This window comes from Pelodiscus sinensis, chromosome 14 (genome assembly GCF_049634645.1).
Source record: "Pelodiscus sinensis isolate JC-2024 chromosome 14, ASM4963464v1, whole genome shotgun sequence".
NCBI classification, from domain to species: Eukaryota; Metazoa; Chordata; order Testudines; family Trionychidae; genus Pelodiscus; species Pelodiscus sinensis.
The window spans coordinates 16,200,641-16,219,439 of record NC_134724.1 but is presented as its reverse complement, the minus strand read 5'-3'; the positions used below and the strand labels follow the sequence as shown (position 1 = coordinate 16,219,439).

Sequence of the window (18,799 nt, the reverse complement as noted above, 5' to 3'; positions counted from 1 at the left end):
GCCTGTTCTTCAGTAGCATAACCTAATAGTTTATCTACTTCAAGAAACCACTCATGCGAATGAGAACTAGTGTTGCTCTTTCCCCATCAGACCCAGTGTTCCTCACTGATACTGCCACTGCTAGAAACACCATTAATGCATGGTTTTGGGTTTTTTTTTTTTTTTAAATCTGGAAAGCATACTGAGTATAAACCCTGAGGCAGGAACCTTTTTATTTTACGTGCAGCATCTACTCCAAAAGGGCCCTGACCAATGTTCTAGTTTTTTCCAGACAGGTGCAGAATACGTTTTGTGTACACAGGCCAGCAGTAGAGAAACATGCTGCCTGTTCTGGGCACTGTGGGTGTTCTGCTAATCCAGTCGGTGGCATTTTAATCTCTCCTCTAGGCTGCCCAAGCACTCAGGTTACAGGGAACACTGACCTAAGGATGTTAAAATGCGGATAATTGACTAGTCTCTTGTACATTTCAAAGGAGGAATGTGGAACTTCTGCTGACTCCAGGCTGCACACAGGTGCTTGCTTTGAAATGCACAAGAGTCCCTAGCAGAGGCTCTTGCGCATTTCAAAGCCATGGAGACCAGGGTCAGCAGGGGACATTCAGTCCCCTGCTGACCCCGGGTTCCATGCTATGGGCTCTCCTTCCCCTTTCAATAGGCAGCAGTTTCAATGGGGAAACAACCACACAGCTGCTGCCTCCACTCAATTCAAATGAGCTCCCTGGGAACCCATGCTAGAAAAATCTACTATATAGGCTTTTCTAAGGTATTGTATACATCTGTTTTATTTTTAAACTGATTCATTTAAATTGGTAGCAGCATATTGAGTGAAAACTAGCTCTGGGCAATGCGTTGGACTAACACCAGTGTAGTATCACAGGGATGGTAGTCAGATCTCTACCATTTCACTCATTAAATGGGCAGATAATAAAGGTTACTTTGTAAAGATGGAACCAGGACAGGCTAACTGTACACTGATTTAGCCCATGCCCAAGGAAAGCCTCAGCTGGACCTTTAAGAGAGTGGCCTCCATGAGCCCTGGCACTTGTTCTTGTGAGATCTGACCTGGTCATTATCTGGTTCATTCTCAGCATCTTCAGTGTTCTGCTCCTGCAGTGCACACTCTACTGTGGACACATTGATGCGGAAGTCCCGGGAGGTGCTCAACTTCATGTACTGCATCAAGTTCACCTACCACAACCAAAAGAAAAATTCAAGGCCAATTGCTAGGAGAGAATGCTACAGTATTAATACCTGTTGTAGTGCAGCTTTCAAACACTGCCCACTCTTCCCAGTGCAGAGTCCTTTCTCACAATAACAATATGTTACTGGCAAAGTCTAGGCGACAGACTGATCATCTTACACTCCCTTTTTTCATCTTGGGTATGTTCAACATCTCCTGCCCCACTTTCAGGTGGGCAAAGCCCTTATGGTCTTTTTAAGAAGCTGAGAGTAAGCCAGAACCCTAAATGTGTATATTATCCTGGTATTTCAGTTGAGTACTGGCTAGGAATGGTTCTTTCACTGCACTTGAGATGAATGGCCAGAGCAATGGCATGAAACCTTTCAGTTTCTACTCAAGAAGATACAAAATGACTAAGTCATCAGAAAGCTTATGCTTCCCTGAGTGCCTGCAGTGATGCCAGCTAGCTGAACATAATACCAGTTTAGAATAGAAAATCAGGTCAGGTTATGTGAGAAAGTTGTCATGATAGCAAATTCCTTCTATGACAAGTTGCACTGATAAAAGCAGTAGGGACATTCATTTAGAAAACCAAGAAAAGGCATGACAGCCTTCCATAGTGATGTTGCTTTGTTGTATGTATGTCATCTGTCCTTTAGCCACACAGAGACAGTGCTGGAGAGCAAAGCAGATTACCTTTGACTTTTTGGAGAGGTGGATAAGAAATTTCTCATATTGCTCTATAGCAAAAATCAGGTTTGGGATTGGCTTGGTCTCCCGAAGCACTTTGGCCTGTAATACATACAAAAAAAAGTGATGTTGGAAGTGAACACTGAAGGAGGCTCTCATAGTAAACTTTATGCAGTGTGAGCAACCCAGGTATGTAAGAATGCACACATTCATATGATCCTGAAATTGCAGACATAAGCCTGGATCTCCATAACTGGACAAAACCTACCCCCAGTTGCCAATTGCTTAAAGGCATTACACAGAACTCCACTCTCTCATGTCAAGGGACAAAGTCATAGAAATGGAAGGGACTTTGAGAGGTCATCAAATCTAGCCCTCTGGAGTGAAGCAGGACCAAGTAAATCTTAGATCATTCCTGACATTGTTTATCCACCAGCTTAGGAAGTCTATTTCTGAGCTTTAACTACCCTTATAAGTTAGAAATAAGTTCGAATTTTTCCCCAATATCTAACCTTAAATTTGCTTTACTGCAGATTATACCTATTACTACTTATCCTACCTTCCGTGAACATCATGCATGATGCATTACAGTAGGTATAGCCCATTTCTGGTTCAGGCAGTCAGTGAACTACTTCAGTGCTAAACCAGTGACACCATCTCTTTCCCTCTATCAAGTATCAGTTCCATACCATACCTTGCTGACTTAGTTTAAAAAAAATACTGAACCTAACTGGATCACAAGTACCTTTGAAGCAGATACTGCACAGTACTTTTCCATGGTTTTAAACTCTTTACTGAGCTGGGTCTGTGTTTTTCTATTAGGCAGCATCCATTTCTGACTCTCAATGCATTTCTGCTCCTTTTATTTTCTGTCATGATTTTCATTTCTAATAACTAACCAGGAGGCAGCATCCAACTCCATGGGAATCTCTCTGTCCTTAGCACCATCATTTTACATTCAGGAAGCAGTGAGGAAGTCATTGCTTTTGCTAACCTCACTATTTTTTATCAAGAGTATTGGTTCATTTGAATGTCACAGGAGTGTCTGAAATTTGACCAGCTATAAACATGATAGCTGATGGCATGATGCTTTAATGAATTTGAAGGAGAGATGCTATCTCATAGAGCTGGAAGGGACCTTAAGAGGTCATCAAGTCCAGTCCTCTGCCCTCACAGCAGGACCAAGTACCATCCCCTGACAGATTTGCCCCCTCACCCCAAACGGCCCCCTCAAGCATTGAACTCACAACCCTCGGTTTAGCAGGCCAATGCTCAAACCACTGAGCTATCCCTCCCCCCCGTGCACCTTTAATCAATGTGACTAATTCTCTAGTTCCAATTCACATTTTTTCAACTGCAATTATTAATCTAATTTAGTCAAAGGAAATGCTCCATCTTAGTTTCATACTAAATTAAGGCAACTCCGACAGCACAGAGCACCAATCATCACAATGAAAAAGAAATGTGCTAGTATTGCCAACCCCAAATGTTCAAATATCAGTCAGGCACCAAAAAATTATGATTTAAAAAAAAAAAAAAAAAAGGCAGGTTCTTATTTGCCTTGTTTTTTGAGCCTTTAGAGTGCATTTGGGTCACATTTTCAAACTCTTTTTCACAGCCAGAAGGGCTACAAACTGTATTTTTTAAATGAAAGATGAGTTTCTGGTGTATTAACCTGCCTTCAAGAGAGAGAGCTTTAAGAAAACACAAAATCACAAGCTTCATGATAAAAATCTCAAGAGTCAGCAACACTATCATCACTGCATGTAACCAGATTCTAACAGAGAGTCAAGCTCACCATGACTGTAGCGACTACAGCAGTTTCATCCTCTCTCTTCTTTTTCTTTTCCCCTGCAAAGCTCAGGCTTTCACTGTGGATGTTCTGAAGGCAAAAAACACAGGGCAAAGCATCACAGGGCTAGCAAGAACAGCTCTTAGCTAAGCCTTGGCAGACAAATCTCTATGCTGCTGGTGCAATGTTGACAGCTTACCAAAGGACATTGATTCAGGAAGTGAAAGTTATCCAGAAAGCAACAGAAAACTTCCCTCGTTTTCTTAATTTTGAGGGTTTTGGAAGCTTCTAGAAGCGAGAGGCTACTAGCACTACAAGAGCCATGGGCAGGTGTTCATGCAAGCTCTCCCAACTCTGCCAACATAGCTTAACTTTCAGCAACAGCTCCCCCTCGCAATTCCAGCTCTGGTCTCCCCTACATGGCTCTGGGAATGCCCCTTGGTCCTTACCTGAAGCAGCCCTTGCTCAACCACTCATAGATACATCTGTCAAAGCATCATCTTGAGCAGAGATTGCCAATTATATTAATGTACATGGTGAATGGCTGCGCTGTATTTCGAGTCTCTCTTCTGCTTGCTGTTATTAATAAGACCAAGCTTGCCCAAGGAAGCCATGTCAGTATCCACAAATGCATATAAAGGGGTGATCTAATACATGGCTTAAGGACCAACACAGCAGCCACTTCCCTCCCTTTCCCAAGCTGAAATCAGTATTTTTGTACAAGTTGAATCCCTTCCTTACTGAAGAAGAATGTGTCCCTTGCCATGCTTATATAGGATGAGCTGACGTTTGGAATGATCAGAGCCACAAGCCGCACCGTGGAAGTTCAGGAACAGGCAGTGCTGATTTGCTCATTGTTCCTGATGCATGCTTCAGCACGAAAGGGGTTTCTCACAGGAAACGTCGTGCTCTTACCTGCACATATGTGATGAAGGCATAACACTGGGGAGTCAAATGGGAACCTGAGAGCTTCACCTATGAAGAAGCATAGATATCAGTGTTAATCCTGACAAGTGAATGTGCTCATCCCTCAGCATAAGAAGGTGGCACTCAGTGTTCCCTCCAATTTTTCCCCACGCACATAGGGAATTAATTTTGTTATGTGCACCAGGATGAAGATGATGTGTGACATGATACATAAAATTCATGTGGGGGGGGCAGAGAGGTTTGGAGTATGGGAAAGGGCAAGGGCTCCAGGGTTGGACTGGGGCTCAGGATTGCAGTGAGGGGGATGAGGGTGCAGACTCTGGAGTGGGGCCAGGGAGGAGAGGTTTGGAGTGCAGGCTGCCCAGGGGCTACGGAAGGGAACTCTTCCCCCTCTTCCCCCACCCCAGCTCTCTCTTCCCACAGTGACACTTGGGTGGGGGAAGGGTGCCTCTGCCCCAGCCAGGGCAGGTTTGTGCTAGGGCTGGGTTGGGACTGGCCCTGACAGGCATTTTTCCCCCTGGCCATGGCAGGGGGTAGGTTGGAGCCAAGAAGGGAGGGGTGCCTCTTCCCACCACAGCAGGTCTGTGGCTGGCAGGAGAGGCATCTCCTGCCATAGCCCTGAGTCCCTGCACAGGGCTCAATAGGCAGCTGCACAGCCATGTGGCCACACAGCTGAAAGGGAACTTGGTGGCAACTCACCAGCTTTTCCAGCCTCCCTGAAATTGTGCCCAGGCCATTGCGGCAAACTTGGATATACTGCAAGAAATACCCAAGAGAAGAGATTGAGCATCCTTCAAGCACCTCCATCCATCCCCTGAAACCTGTCTTTCCAGGCAATGGCTGGAGACATTTCCCTCTGTGACACCCCTTGGCCCACTGAGCACATGGGAGAGGGAATTCATATAAAAGCAGCCTGAAGGTTTCAGAAGGCTAACTGCTTCCCCACTTTGGGGGCAAGTGACTACCCTGCTCTAATGGGGTCACATCTTACTTGGATGTTCAAAATGAAGTTCTTGTCCAGTGCAAATTGTAGGAGGCAAAGAAAGGATGTTGTGATGTTTACTGCAGTGCAGATTAGTATGGTTCTCAACCTTTTCAGACTACTGTATTCCTTTCAGGAGTCTGATTTGTCCTGTGTATCTGATGTTGCACCTCACTTGAAAGCTACTTGCATTAGGGATGTAAATACCCATTAAAACAGTTAACTAGTTAAACTATTAAAATTATATTGTTTAACTAGTTAACTGTTGGTGGGCTGATGCAGAGCAGTCAGGGCTGAGGTCCCATTGCCTTTGTGGGGCAGAGTCCTGCTTGCCAGGCACAGCAGGGACTGCTCCAGGCCAGCCCACCGTAGCCAGGATCCTGCTAGCTGCCTGCCCTCTGTGGGCAGAGGCCTGCTTTGGGCATGCCCACCGGAGGATGGGTTCCACTAGTCAGCCCTCCACAGCTGGCCATCTGCTGGGGTTTGGAGAGATCTGATTAACCATTCCAGTAAGCCTAATGCTTACCAGATAACTGGGTAACTTTTTATATCTCTAACTTGCATATAAAATCAAACATAAAAATACAAAAGCGTCACTGCGTGCTAGTAAAAATTGCTGACTCTCATTTTGTCCATATGAAATTTTAGATTGTACTGACTTTGCTAGTGCTTTTTATGTAGCCTGTTGTAAAACTAGGCAAATATCTAGATGAGCTGATGTATCCCTGGAAGACCTTTATGTACCCTGGTTGAGAACCACTGGGCTAGGTGTTTTTCAAGTTGCCTTAGGGACAGCCAAACTGCACTCTGTAAGTGCTTATTAGAACCACCTTTGCAGCCCTCACTGGTTAGTATGGAAGTTACAGGCACTATCATTGTGCAAGCTGGTCACCAGAGAGACAGGGGAAGCATTCCTCACACTTCAGGAATGTCACTGCTGCTCTGGGGCATAGGAAATTCTTTGCCTTCTTCCAAAGCATCATCTCAGTCCTCATGTGCCAATTTCTACATTCCTAAGTGTCAAGCCATGGATGGGATGAGGGGAGAGAGGAAGAGTGCTGGTTGCATGGTGTGACTGACACATGGTTCTCCAGTGAGAGGCCTGTGAGATTACAAAATATGCAAGAACCACTCTCCAGCAAGGGCAGCACACGTCTTCCTCTATCTGCTATCTTGGCTAGGAAACTGATATGCATGCTGCATTGGAGGAGGGGGAGGATAAACTCGACTACAGCATGTTAACCGTCCCAAGCCACAGACGAGCTGTTGCCACTGTTAGCTTGCTGTGGGGAATGGGCAGAGGTGTTTAAATCCCATCCTGCAAGTTCAGCTCAAGAGCACTCACATGTTTGATGAGGGAGGTGAGAATGGTGTAAGTCTTGCTGAGGCTTCTCAGCAGTGTGTCCACACAGCTCCCTGCAGGGAGGGCTGTTTGCACCAGCTCATGGTAAACCGTCAGCAGTGTCCCCAGTTGCAGGATTATTGCCTTCTCCAGAGACTGGATCTGACTTGATGCCTGAGAGGCATCTTCTAAAAAGAGAAGTGATAGGTACATCCACACCACAGTCACACTGACACTTTGGGGAAAATCAAGTAAAAATCAGTGCAAATTTTGCAAAAAGTGGGGCTAAAAAGCCCCCGCTTCTACCCTTCTCAGAATTAAGATGTAATGCTAGCCAATAAGCTAGCAGTAGCCCCATATGCCCTGCCACTGGACATACAGGGTCAGACAAATGACCCTTCCTGCTTCTCCCCCGCACAGACACACAGCTTTCACCTGATGTCACATGCGGCCTGCATATACTTATCCCAAAGCCCAGATCCCAGCAATCAATCAACAATACTAAAGATAGTGAAATACAAATGTCCATCTTTGTGTGGAGGAGATATGGGGAGTATGTGTGTGGGATCAATCAGTGTAAAGATTGTTAACTCTTACATTTCCCTCCTGGGACCAGCCCAAGAGAGGCACCTTCAACCATCAATGTTAAGAAGCAGTCTCAGGAGGCTGGTTGTTCAAATAGTGAGGTATTTCCTTGCTACCTAGTGCCATCTCTCTTTTGTGGAGCTCTAAGATCATAACAAAGCAGTGGGCCATTTCATTACCTGAGGTCTCCAATCCCAAGAGATTCTTAAACTTCTTGATCAGCCAATCCACCTCTTCAAGTACCTTCTCTGCTTGAGTCAGGACCAGCAGCTGAGGAAAAAAAGGAAAAGCAAGAAAGGTTTTTGGAACATAGTTGAGCACATTAGTTCTGCAGTCCATACATATCAAGACACCACATGGTCTGGTAGCACTTTATAGACTTTATCGTGAGCTTTCGTGTTTTGTTAGTCTATAAAGTGCTAGCAGACCATTTGTTGTTTTTTTCTGTACAGACTAACTCGGCTACCCCCTGAAGCTTATATACATATCAAGGGGAGCCTTGGCAGAGATTGGGTATTGCACATGCTGTTCCAACTCACACATGCAGTAGGGGCTGCTGTCTTGATGTTCACAATAGCAAAATGTGATTGATTCTCCACTTCCATATCCTGTGGGGAAACAGAGGCTCTTTGATAATCTCAAATACACACTGCACCTCTGCCTTGGCCAACACCAGGTGCTAAGCTTACACTAAGAGCTGGGGGTTTGGGCTGCACCTGATCTATGTCTCCAAGGTGAGCATGGATATCCTGGGCGAGGTCACGCAGCAGGCTGGCAGGGCTCTTGTAGAGAACATGGAGACTGAAGAGCAGGGTCAGCAAACCTCTGCAGCAAGGGGCATCCTCTGCAAGAAAGCGGAGGAGATGACAGCCACCGGGCAAGGCATTCCACGGCTTTTTGATCATGTATGCATTTTACTATATCCTACATTTTAAAGAGAGACACTGCTTAGGCTATATGGAGACACACTGCATCAAACCCTTGTTAAAACACTAGTTCTAAAATTTGAGGTTGGAAGTCAGGAAATTCGCAGTTAAGTTTCTGCAAACAGCCTTAGCTCTGATCCAACACCTCTGCACTTCATTCCCCATAGCTACTGATGAGTCAGATCAGGAAGTCAGAGACTTGAGGCATTCTAAATAATATATATGGAGGCGAAATGAAGTAGATTGGACCCTTCAGCTCATAGGGTAGTGGTAACTAGTAGGGATGTGAATGGGTAACCAATTAACCAGCAGCCCCAGCAGGGCCTGTTGTCAGCAGCCCCAGCAGGCCTCTTAATCCGTTAAATGTAATGTTTAGCAAACTGATTAATTGGGATTTTATATCCATAGTGACTAGGAGGCAAATGCTACTGCACTGCATGGTAGAAGAGGAACATAAGAACGGCCATTCTGGGTCAGACCAATGGTCCATCTAGCCCAGCATCCTGTCTGCCAACAGTGGCCAATACCAGATGCCCCAGAGGGAGGGATCACAACAGATAATCCTCACAAGATCCCTCCCCTGTCACCCACCTCCAGAGAAACAGAGGCTAGGGACACCATTCTGGCTAATAGCCACTGATGGACCTAACCTCCATGAATCTATCTAGCTCTTTTTTGAACCCTGTTAAAGTTCTAGCATTCATCGCATCCTCTGGCAAGGAGTTCCACAGGTTGACTGTGCACTGAGTGAAGAAAAACTTCCTTTTGTTTGTTTTAAATCTGCTGCCTATTAATTTCATTTGATGACCCCTCGTTCTTATATTGTGGGAATAAGTAAATAACATTTCTTATTCACTTTCTTCACACCAGTCATGATTTTATAGACCTCTATCATATCCCCACTTGGTCTCCTCTTTTATAAGCTGAAAAGTCCAAATCTTTTTAATCTCGCTTCATTTGGGACCTGTTCCAAACCCCTCATCATTTTTGTTGCCCTTTTCTGAACCTTTTCCTATGCCAATATACAGGGCTCGCCGAACCGCGGTGAGCCCTGCTCGCCAGCCACGCTGTCTGGCGATCTGCGCATGCGCAGATCGTTCTGCACATGCGCAGATCACACGAACCCGGCTCTTCCGGGTTACAATCTATTCGCCATGTATTATTTGTCGAGCCCTGCCAATATATCTTTTTTGAGATGAAGCGATCAAATTTGTATGCAGTATTCAAGATGTGGGTGTACCATAGTTTTCTATAGAGGCAATAAGATATTTTCTGTCTTATTCTCTATCCTTTTTTTAATGACTCCTAACATTCTATTTGCTTTTTAGACTGCCGCTGCATCGAGTGGTTTTCTTCAGAGAACTATCCATAATAACTCCAAGATGTTTCTCGAGTAGTTGTAACCAAATTAGTCCCCATCTTATTGTATATATAGTTGGGAGATGTTGGTGCTTCTAATCAGCAAGCAACTGAGTGACCATAAGCAAGTACACCGAGTCCAAGAAGAATGACTATCTTCACAGAACAAAATCTAGTCCTGCGCATCTGAGATGCTACTAGAGAAGGGAAGTGAGGTGAAATGAAATGAAAGATACACATCCAACATTCAGTCTGCTACAGCAGCGGTTCCCAACCGCCGATCCGCAGCCCACTGCTAGACTGTGAACCACTGGCTGTTGGGCTGCGGCAGCTGTTATAACTCAAACCAGCAGTTCTGGCAACTCGCTGCCGGCAGCCATAGTGGCTCAGGCAGCGGCAGCAGGAGGCACCTTCTTCCCTCCTCCCCATTCTGCTCTTGGGGAGGAAGGGAGCACAAAGGAGGGAGGCATTCACACCACCAACAGCCACTCTCTCTGCCTGTACAGCCGCTTTTGCTGGAGGCGGCAGGAGGAGGCAGACCAGGGGGCGCCTCCCCAGGGCTCGGGCTTCCTCCTCCACTCCCCACACAGCCGCTTTTGCTGGCAGTGGCACTGGGGCGGAGGTGAAGCAGGAGGCGCCTCCCTCCTTCTCCTCTGTAATGGTGGCTGTACGGGGCTCTGCACTCCCCTCCTATCTATGGGGGCGCAAGACACACTTGAGGAGGTGCGAAGGAGGAGGGCTGCTCCCCTGCTCACAAGGCAGTAACAGCCATGCTCCCTAGAGGGGGCAGTCTTGCTCTGGAGAGTGTAGGGATGGGATGGGGACAAAGGAGTGATGGGTGAGGACATGGTGGGGTCACAGAGGAAGAGGGTGTTGGCAAAGGTTGTAGGGGTCAGAGATTAAAGGGTCAAAGGGCATGGGGCGTAGGAGTGGGAGGGGGGGGGATCAAAGGATGTTAGGCACTGGGGAGCAAGGGGCTGGGGTGGGGCTAGGCTGACCAGTAACATTTTATTTGCATATTCATCATTTGCATAATGAACATGCAAATAAAATGATGCCAGTTCACCAAATGTTTGTGAATGGGTTTGCTGGTCTGCAGCATAAAAAAAAAGATTGGGAACCACTGTGCTAGAGCCACAAAAGACAACTCTAAAGTGGGCCTAGCCCATCTCATACTAGTTTCAAAGGGATGAAAAAAAAAAAAAAAAAAAACTCAAGAGCACAGTGTCAAAGGGCCAAATTTGAGCTGATGCAACTCCATTGAAATAACTCAATTCCAAATTTACTCACCCCAAAAAAATCTTACTCACCCAGATTGTTTTCCTTGCAAATCTTGACTGTCCACGAGAACAGCTGAACAAACTACACAATGGGAAAGGGGTTTTACATGAATGCAGTCACAAAGATAATGCTAAACTGAAAAAATTGGTCTGAATTCAAGAAATATTCATAGCGCAAAGGTAACAAAACCATCCATGGAAACCAAGAGGCATCCCTAGCAGAAAGAAACCAGGGCAGGGTCTGTGGAGTTCTATACCTACTCAAGAGTGGTAGATGGCATTTTCAAGATGATGCATTGCACATGAGGGTCTGTGGTCTCCCTTAGGATTAAATGGGGTAGACTGTCTAAGTAAGTAAAGCCTTCGGCTACGTCTACACTGGCCCCTCTTCCGGAAGGGGCATGTAAATTTCAAGAGTCGTCGTAGGGAAATCCGCGGGGGATTTAAATATCCCCCGCGGCATTTAAATAAAAATAAGACCCTCCGGAAAAGGGCGCTTTTTCCGGAGGATCGGGGCCAGTCTAGACGCTCTTTTCCGGCTTTTTTAAAAGCCGGAAAAAAGCGGCGGCCATTTTTATTTAAATGCCGCGGGGGATATTTAAATCCCCCGCGGATTTCCCTACGACGACTCTTGAAATTTACATGCCCCTTCCGGAAGAGGGGCCAGTGTAGACGTAGCCTTCATGTTCCTAGCAAATTTTCAATATGGCTGCTGCCTGGGTAAAACATGGTCTCCCCTACTCTAGCTCTTTAAAAGCTGTGTTTACGTGTTAAAGGGGGGTTAAGCACTCATCCATTCTTCCTTGAAGAACTGGGGCTAGAGGGGCCCCCAATGCATATGCACCCATAAAGAAGAAACTCCACAGTTTGGCATGATTTGCAGCTACTAATCAGGAGATCAGTTTGCAGGAAAACTGTAGTCCAGGCTTGAGGTGTATCGGGGGAAGAGCCAAGACCTCTACAGAAGGGCAGGGATTGCTGCAGGTCAAGATTAAGGTGCACTGGCAGAACCATGAAAGGGGTCTGGACTGCATCAGCAGAAGGTTAGAGAACGTGATGGATGCGGTGTCTCCTTGTCATAACTGATCAGTACCCATCATAGTAGTGACAGGGGATCTGGGAGGTACCGCAATACAAATAATAAAGGAGAACTAGGAGAGGTATTGCAGGGAAGCATATACAGCATCTGCCTTGTAAGGTCCAGCCAGTGCTACTCCTCCCTTATGAATTTAGCCTTCCTAAAATGTAAGTGTCATTCCTGAAGGCATTTAGTGTTGTAAGCCAATGTTAGGCTGGCTGTAATCCTGGCAATGTTTGGTCAACTTGCAAGCACAGAGCAAAATGAACATTTAAAAAAATCTTGTCACCTCTGGAAGGCTGCAATCATACCAAGCTGATGACCTTCTCCCAGTGTATCATAAGCTTCCATACCCCACTAATGCCAGAATCACACACGTTCTCAGCAATCAATCACTAACAGCTCCGCTAAGTACCTGGGGAGAAGAGGGCTCCAGTAGCTTTGACAAAATGGAGATAATAGTCACAAGCGAAAGCAGTTCCTTGCTGTTCAAGTCATCACCAGTACTGCTCAGTTGGTTCACCAGAGACCTCTGATCATGGGAAGGAAGGACAGAATCCAAATACATATAGATGCCTGGGCCATTTTAGGAGAACAGTAATCAAAAGCCCCCAAAACTGGGAAATGTAAAGAAATCAGTAGCTCCCTCCTCAGACCCCAGCATAGGCAGCACCAACACTGAAGAAGAGCAGAATTTCTTACACAGAGATAATCAAGATACTTTCAAAACATCTGTGAGCATTTGATTTTGTTGCAAACTGTTAAATAAGAGCTAGTTTCTCCTTTAGTGTGACTCATACAAAATTCACTGAGGTGTGGGCTGTACCTCTGGTTTCTACATTTGCTTTCTTTTGCAGACTGCATTAGAAACACAGTCCCAATCTGCACTAAGTCTTATTGTGCTTCCTAACAGGTGTGAAACTCTTCTGGTGGTGCCAGTTTATCACTCAGTGGGTCAGTCACAGGACATTTTCTTTTCAGTTGGCAGCAAGCTAATATACTAGGAAAAACATGTAAAGGTACCCCCAAGTTAGCTTGTGTTTTGAGACCACTCACTAACCACAGTGACACTCCTGCTTCTTACCTGAAACTGTCGAATCTGGAAGGCAGCTTTTTCAGTGACGTTAATATCTTCCTCTTCTGCTACATCATCATTAGCAATATCTGAGAGGAAGACACAGAATAGAGAGGACAAGTTAAGTGGGCAGAATACAGAATTTAGTACAGACACATACATGAGCATGCATGCATACATTTTCTCCTGTGCTGTGGCAGTTAAAGGCCACAAGTCTGAAGAAAACAGACTGGAGAATTGTGGAGGGCAATAGAGGATGGTTCAAGTCAGGGTTTCAAATCGGGAGGTTCCACACCAGACCACCAATGTTGCTCTGCCACCAGAGACTATTTGCTTGCCAAATCTCTGGGACTGGCCTGAGGAAGTAAAGTCAAATGGAGCTCAGTGACTAGCATCACTACTGAATGACTCCTCCTGCAGTGACTCTCTCCTTGTCCAAAGGTACAGTTGAAAGCTGTCACAGTACATCTAGCCCCATTAATGAGAATCCAGGACTGAGCAGACCTGTTCTGTCACAGCCAAAGCACTTACCCAAAGCCCGTAGAAACTGTGGGATCTTGGGCTTGTAGAGCTGTTGCACTGTGTTAAATATCTTCAGCAAGCCCTCCAAGCACAATAGTGAGATGCTCTTGCCTTTCTTCTTCCCAGACTCTTCAACTGCAGTTGGAATTGAAGTGTACCTCCATAACAGGACCCTGGAAGGGGTGGATAGGAAATTAGTTTCATATATTCTGGCATAGTTGGCTGTACAGCACAAAAACTTGGATAGAGTCAGTCTTGGACTCTAAAACCTAGATCATCTTTTCAGTACAATTGAACTGGAAGATCTTTTCCCCACAAGGAGGGGTGAGGACACAGTGTGTCCAGAACCCCTCAATGTCTGAACCTTTATCACTCATGTCATATTTATCAATTACATTTATGCAAATTACGACAAAGATTTTGCCCTCCTATAGTTTGTTTTTGATGAGCCAATGTGACAGATCATTCTATGTGATTTATGAAAATATGCTTGTGACATGAATGTGTCATAACTCGTATGCTGATGCAAGATGGTTTGTATAACGTATCATGGGAAAAGTTGTAATTTACTGAATATGATTATCGCATTTGTATGCATATATAATTTTTGTAGATCAAGTTAGGACCTGTGCATCTGTAATTTCATATTTGCTGCTTTCTTTCGCACCCACTGATGACACTTCAGGTACAACAATGGAAGAGGCCACAGTGCTCATGGTCCATCAGCAAGAGACAATGGGCTGTAAAAAAGCTTGAAAAAACTTAAAAAACAACAAATAGTCTAGCAGCACCTTAAAGACTAACAAAACATGTAGATGGTGGTATGAGCTTTCATGGGCACAGCCCACTTCTTCAGTAGCCACGTTCCTGTGTCTCAGTGGCAGCAGGTTGGAGAGTTAAGCTCAACAAGACAGGGTTACCGGACAACCAGGCTGTCAGGGGAAGCAGATGAAACTGAAGAAGTGGGTTGTGCTCATGATACCATCTACATGTTTTGTTAGTCTTTAAGGTGCTGCAAGACTATATGTTGTTTTAACTTTTTCCAGTTACAGACTAACTTGGCCACCCCTCTGAAGCTTGTAAAAAAGCTTAACCTTCCTGGGAACATGTGGGTCAGCCCATGAAGAATGGCTACAGAGCTATGTGATCATGTCACCAGAAACTAGAACCCAACTTGATCTCTGTAATTTTCCATGAGAATTTGGGAGCGGAAAGGGGCCAAACTTGAAACAAAGGATTCCTGCCTTATGCAAATCCTATTTAAGGGTGGGAAGTGAGATAATCCTGGTTGTCACAAAGACTGAACTGGAGGAAGGATTGTTAGAACCACATTTAGGGTGAGAACTTACATGGAACTGGTTTCTTTAGTGTATTAAGCTTATCTCGCATGTTTATTTTGCTCCGTTACCTACTTTATTGTCTGCAACCTCTTATGACCACGTAAATCCTAAATTTTTATACTTAATAGAATCACTTTTGTTTAGTAATAAACCCAATGTAAATAACTGTTACTGGGAAAAATGGGGGGCACGTGGGAAGGAGCCTGTGCATCCCTCTCTTTACCATGAGAAAGAGGATAAATTTCATGAGCTTACAGGCTGTGTCTAGACTGGCAAGTTTTTCTGCAAAATCATCTGCTTTTGCGGAAAAACTTGCCAGCTGTCTACACTGGCCACTTGAATTTCCTCAAAAGCACTGACGATCTCATGTAAGATTGTCAGTGCTTTTGCGGAAATACTATGCTGCTCCCGTTCGGGCAAAAGTCTTTTTCCGAACAGCTTTTGCGCAAAAGGGCCAGCGTAGACAGCAGAGATTTGTTTTCCACAAAAAAGCCCCGATTGCGAAAATGGCGATCGGGGCTTTTTTGTGGAAAAGCACGTATAGATTGGCCACGGATGCTGCCAATCTAGACGCGCTTTTCTGAAAATGCTTTGAACGGAAAACTTTTCCGTTAAAAGCATTTCCGGAAAATCAGGCCAGTGTAGACGTAGCCACACTGTATAGATCTCTATACAGTATAAGACTGCAAACACAGACTGAAAGCAGCGAGGAGGGAAGAGGCTGCATGGCATGAACCTCTCCGCCCCGGGAAGCAGTGGGAAGGGAGACAGCCGCAGCCGCGGTCACAGCCCAAGCCAACCCATTCCTCCCCAGCCCCAGGAGCAGTGGAGAGGGAGGAGGCCAAATGGCTCCACCCTCCCCAGCACCCGGAACACCAGGGAGGACACATGGCTCCAGCCTCCTGACCTGAAGCAGCAGGAAAGGAGGCAGCTATGTGGCCCAAGCCTCCCCGCCCCCAGGAGCAGCAGGGAGGGAGGAGGCCATGTGGCTTCAGCCTCGCTGGCCCCCAGAGCACTGGGGAGGGAGGCAGCAGCGTGGCCCGAGCCGCCCCAGAACACAGGCCGTCCACGGCAGCAACACTCTGACCCCAGTACACCTACAGCAGGCATTCTGGGGGTGGAGCATGGACAGGGCCAGGCTGGCAGTTTCAGAAGGCAGAGCTTTCCCCCGCCTAAGCCATTAGACACCCATGCTGCACACTATTTCCCCTAGCCACCAGCTGGGGTAATGGCAGTGCAGCAACACACTTCCCCTGAGGCTTTTCCCTGCCATTCCCATAGCAATGCAGGCAATGCCAGGGAGCAGCAGGGGTGAGGGGGGAGGAGCCCAGAGTCATATGTACCTCCAGGAGTGGGGCACTAGGTCAGTGCCCCACCCTCATCCCACTCACACGCCCTCCTGCCCTAACAATTCTTTAATCCAGCATTCCCTCTTTCCCAGGGTTGCGGAGTTAAAGAGGGTCACATGTACTTGCAGTCCAGCATTCAAGTCTCCAAGCTATGTAGCAACTCACCGAGTAATTTTGCAGAGGGTTTGGAACATCTTCTCTGGGTTCTGCCCATCAGGTCCATCTGTTTGACCTGTCTCCTCCAGCTGTTGCACCTTCTGCAGTGCTACATTGACCGCGTAGCGCATGAATTCACTGCTGGAACGCAGAACAGCCAAGCTCTCCTCGTGGCTTTGGGCACTATCCCTGAAGAATCAAATGAACATTTTATGAACACCTCTTAGTCTAGGATAAGAACACACCTTCAGGTAATGCAGAGAGCTAGCCAATAAGCATTTTGTCTTGGCACACTAGAGTGCACAAGGCCCTGTGAGGAATATAACTATCTACCTGACTGTTCTTTTTTAGTTTGCCACATAAATGTGCTTCAGAATCTGAACTTTCATTTTAAGAAATGAATCATGTCTTTAACCCAACAACAAACCCTCTCCAAGGAGGAAGCAACAGTCCAGTTCTTCATTTAAACCACTTGGAGCAAATACCCAGAAAACAGAGTTCTAATAGTCTCTTAAACCAAACTCAAATCCCCAGCTGAGTACAAGTGGCAGAGTCTGCTCAGCAGAATAGAACAGCATGGGGGGCTGCGTGTCAGGACTGAGGGTCACTGATATTCTGAGAGTGGAAGATGGCCCAGAACTTGGATATCAGAGGTGCTTCAGGTCAGAAATAAGGAGCATTAATACAGCTGAAGTGTAGCTCTGGAGAGAAGCTACAAATCAGGCCTGAGGCTGCATGAAGCCAACTAGTGCAGCCCCTGCCTACACCAGGCTGGTCTGGAGAGTGTTACAAGTGTACTGCTCAAAAAGATAGGCAGCCCACAAATGCCACACAAGTGACTTTAATGTAATGTATACAAATCAGAGCTAAACAGGCTATGACAGTTTTACCTGAACAAAGCTGTGAGCAGTGTGGATACAAAGCTCATGGAAAGGAAGCTTCGGGTGGTTTTATTGGCCGAGAGTGACTTGTTCTTCCCAGCCTTTTCCTTCAGGATCTCCGCAAGTTTGCTGTAACACTTAAACAGGCCTAGAACATCCTCAAACTTGTTCTTGCTGCAACAACACAAGGTGAGAAAAAGCACTGATAAGGACCAAACTACAATTTCTTCATGTGAACTTTTATTAATCCAATTAGAGAAGATACTTTCCAGATGACATATCAAGCTCCCTATCCTTCCAATACACAGCTCAGGTTCCACCCAGTCAACACTGGCTTGACTACGTCCCTCATTTCATAATCCTAGCAAACTGAGATAATGAAAAGTATAGTGATGTTCAAAACAAAGACTCTCCTAAGGTTAAGTGTAGATTTACACCATGATATGCAAGGAATGAGTTATGAGAAATCATTCTCTGTTCCTCTGTTATAGTTGGTGCACTATGCTGTATTTTCAAGGTACACTGAAGACATGGTCCAAGACACACAGAAAAGCTAAGGAGTTAAGTTCCTTCTTAACTTCACCAGTGTTGTTAAAGTATAGGACTTGACCCATTACCTGAAATTCCCTATGTTAAAGTTGTATTCAATCAGGACCTCGCAAATTCCCATTACCAAGATGGCATAGATATTGTTCTTCACGCCAACACCAGAAGCCAGTGAAAAGTCTGCTGATTTATCCTAAAAGCCAAAATGAAAAAATGAAAAATCCTTCTAAAATCCAATAGGAATCAAAACTCTCCTTACTCACCTGGACCTGTTGAGAAAATCTGAATTACCAGTTCAAAGTCCTCCAGTTCACTCTTGATCATTCGCCGTGTGATAGAGTCCAGCATCTCTTCAAGGTCTTGTTGGAATCCCGCATAATCATCCTCGTCATCGTCTTCCTCAGCTTCATGATGCAGATGCACGGTGCTCTTATACCAAGCTAGGCAGTGCTGGATACAGCTGAGCAGATGGGCCTGGAGAAAGCAGTCACCCAGCAAAGTCACTTGTAATATCCTAGCAAGGGATTAGCCAGTGGGATCATTCCAAACCTTCTAGCTGGAGAGGGAGATTGGTGAAATGGAACACAATTCTCTATGGCAACAGGCTGGACCACTATAGCTAGGGGCATAAAAGCCTCAACAACATGCTTCAGAATTCATAGTCTATGGGAATCTGAGTGTCTCTCATTCACAGCTGATGCTTTAAAAGACAGAAGTGCTGCGGTCTCATAACCATACATCAGAACTTCTAACAATGCAATATACTCTGAATTCCAACAAAGGATCTCA

The 18,799-nt window shown here is 45.6% G+C and overlaps 1 protein-coding gene across 3 annotated transcripts in view; it reads right to left on the bottom strand.

The window, feature by feature from the left end:
• FANCI (FA complementation group I) overlaps positions 1 to 18,799 on the bottom strand; it is a 42,447-nt gene that overhangs the window by 942 nt on the left and 22,706 nt on the right. For all 3 annotated transcript variants that reach the window (XM_075897070.1, XM_075897071.1, XM_006139288.3), the window contains exons 21-37: positions 18,302 to 18,484; positions 18,082 to 18,203; positions 17,474 to 17,638; positions 16,593 to 16,772; positions 13,748 to 13,911; positions 13,226 to 13,305; positions 12,557 to 12,673; positions 11,094 to 11,145; positions 8,215 to 8,342; positions 8,038 to 8,106; positions 7,678 to 7,768; positions 6,917 to 7,101; positions 5,289 to 5,345; positions 4,578 to 4,637; positions 3,669 to 3,752; positions 1,877 to 1,972; positions 1,063 to 1,188 (exon numbers count right to left, since the gene is read on the bottom strand). In XM_075897070.1, coding sequence (XP_075753185.1) covers positions 1,063 to 1,188; positions 1,877 to 1,972; positions 3,669 to 3,752; positions 4,578 to 4,637; positions 5,289 to 5,345; positions 6,917 to 7,101; positions 7,678 to 7,768; positions 8,038 to 8,106; positions 8,215 to 8,342; positions 11,094 to 11,145; positions 12,557 to 12,673; positions 13,226 to 13,305; positions 13,748 to 13,911; positions 16,593 to 16,772; positions 17,474 to 17,638; positions 18,082 to 18,203; positions 18,302 to 18,484 — 1,959 coding nt within the window. The remainder of the gene's footprint in view (positions 1 to 1,062; positions 1,189 to 1,876; positions 1,973 to 3,668; positions 3,753 to 4,577; positions 4,638 to 5,288; positions 5,346 to 6,916; positions 7,102 to 7,677; positions 7,769 to 8,037; positions 8,107 to 8,214; positions 8,343 to 11,093; positions 11,146 to 12,556; positions 12,674 to 13,225; positions 13,306 to 13,747; positions 13,912 to 16,592; positions 16,773 to 17,473; positions 17,639 to 18,081; positions 18,204 to 18,301; positions 18,485 to 18,799) is intronic.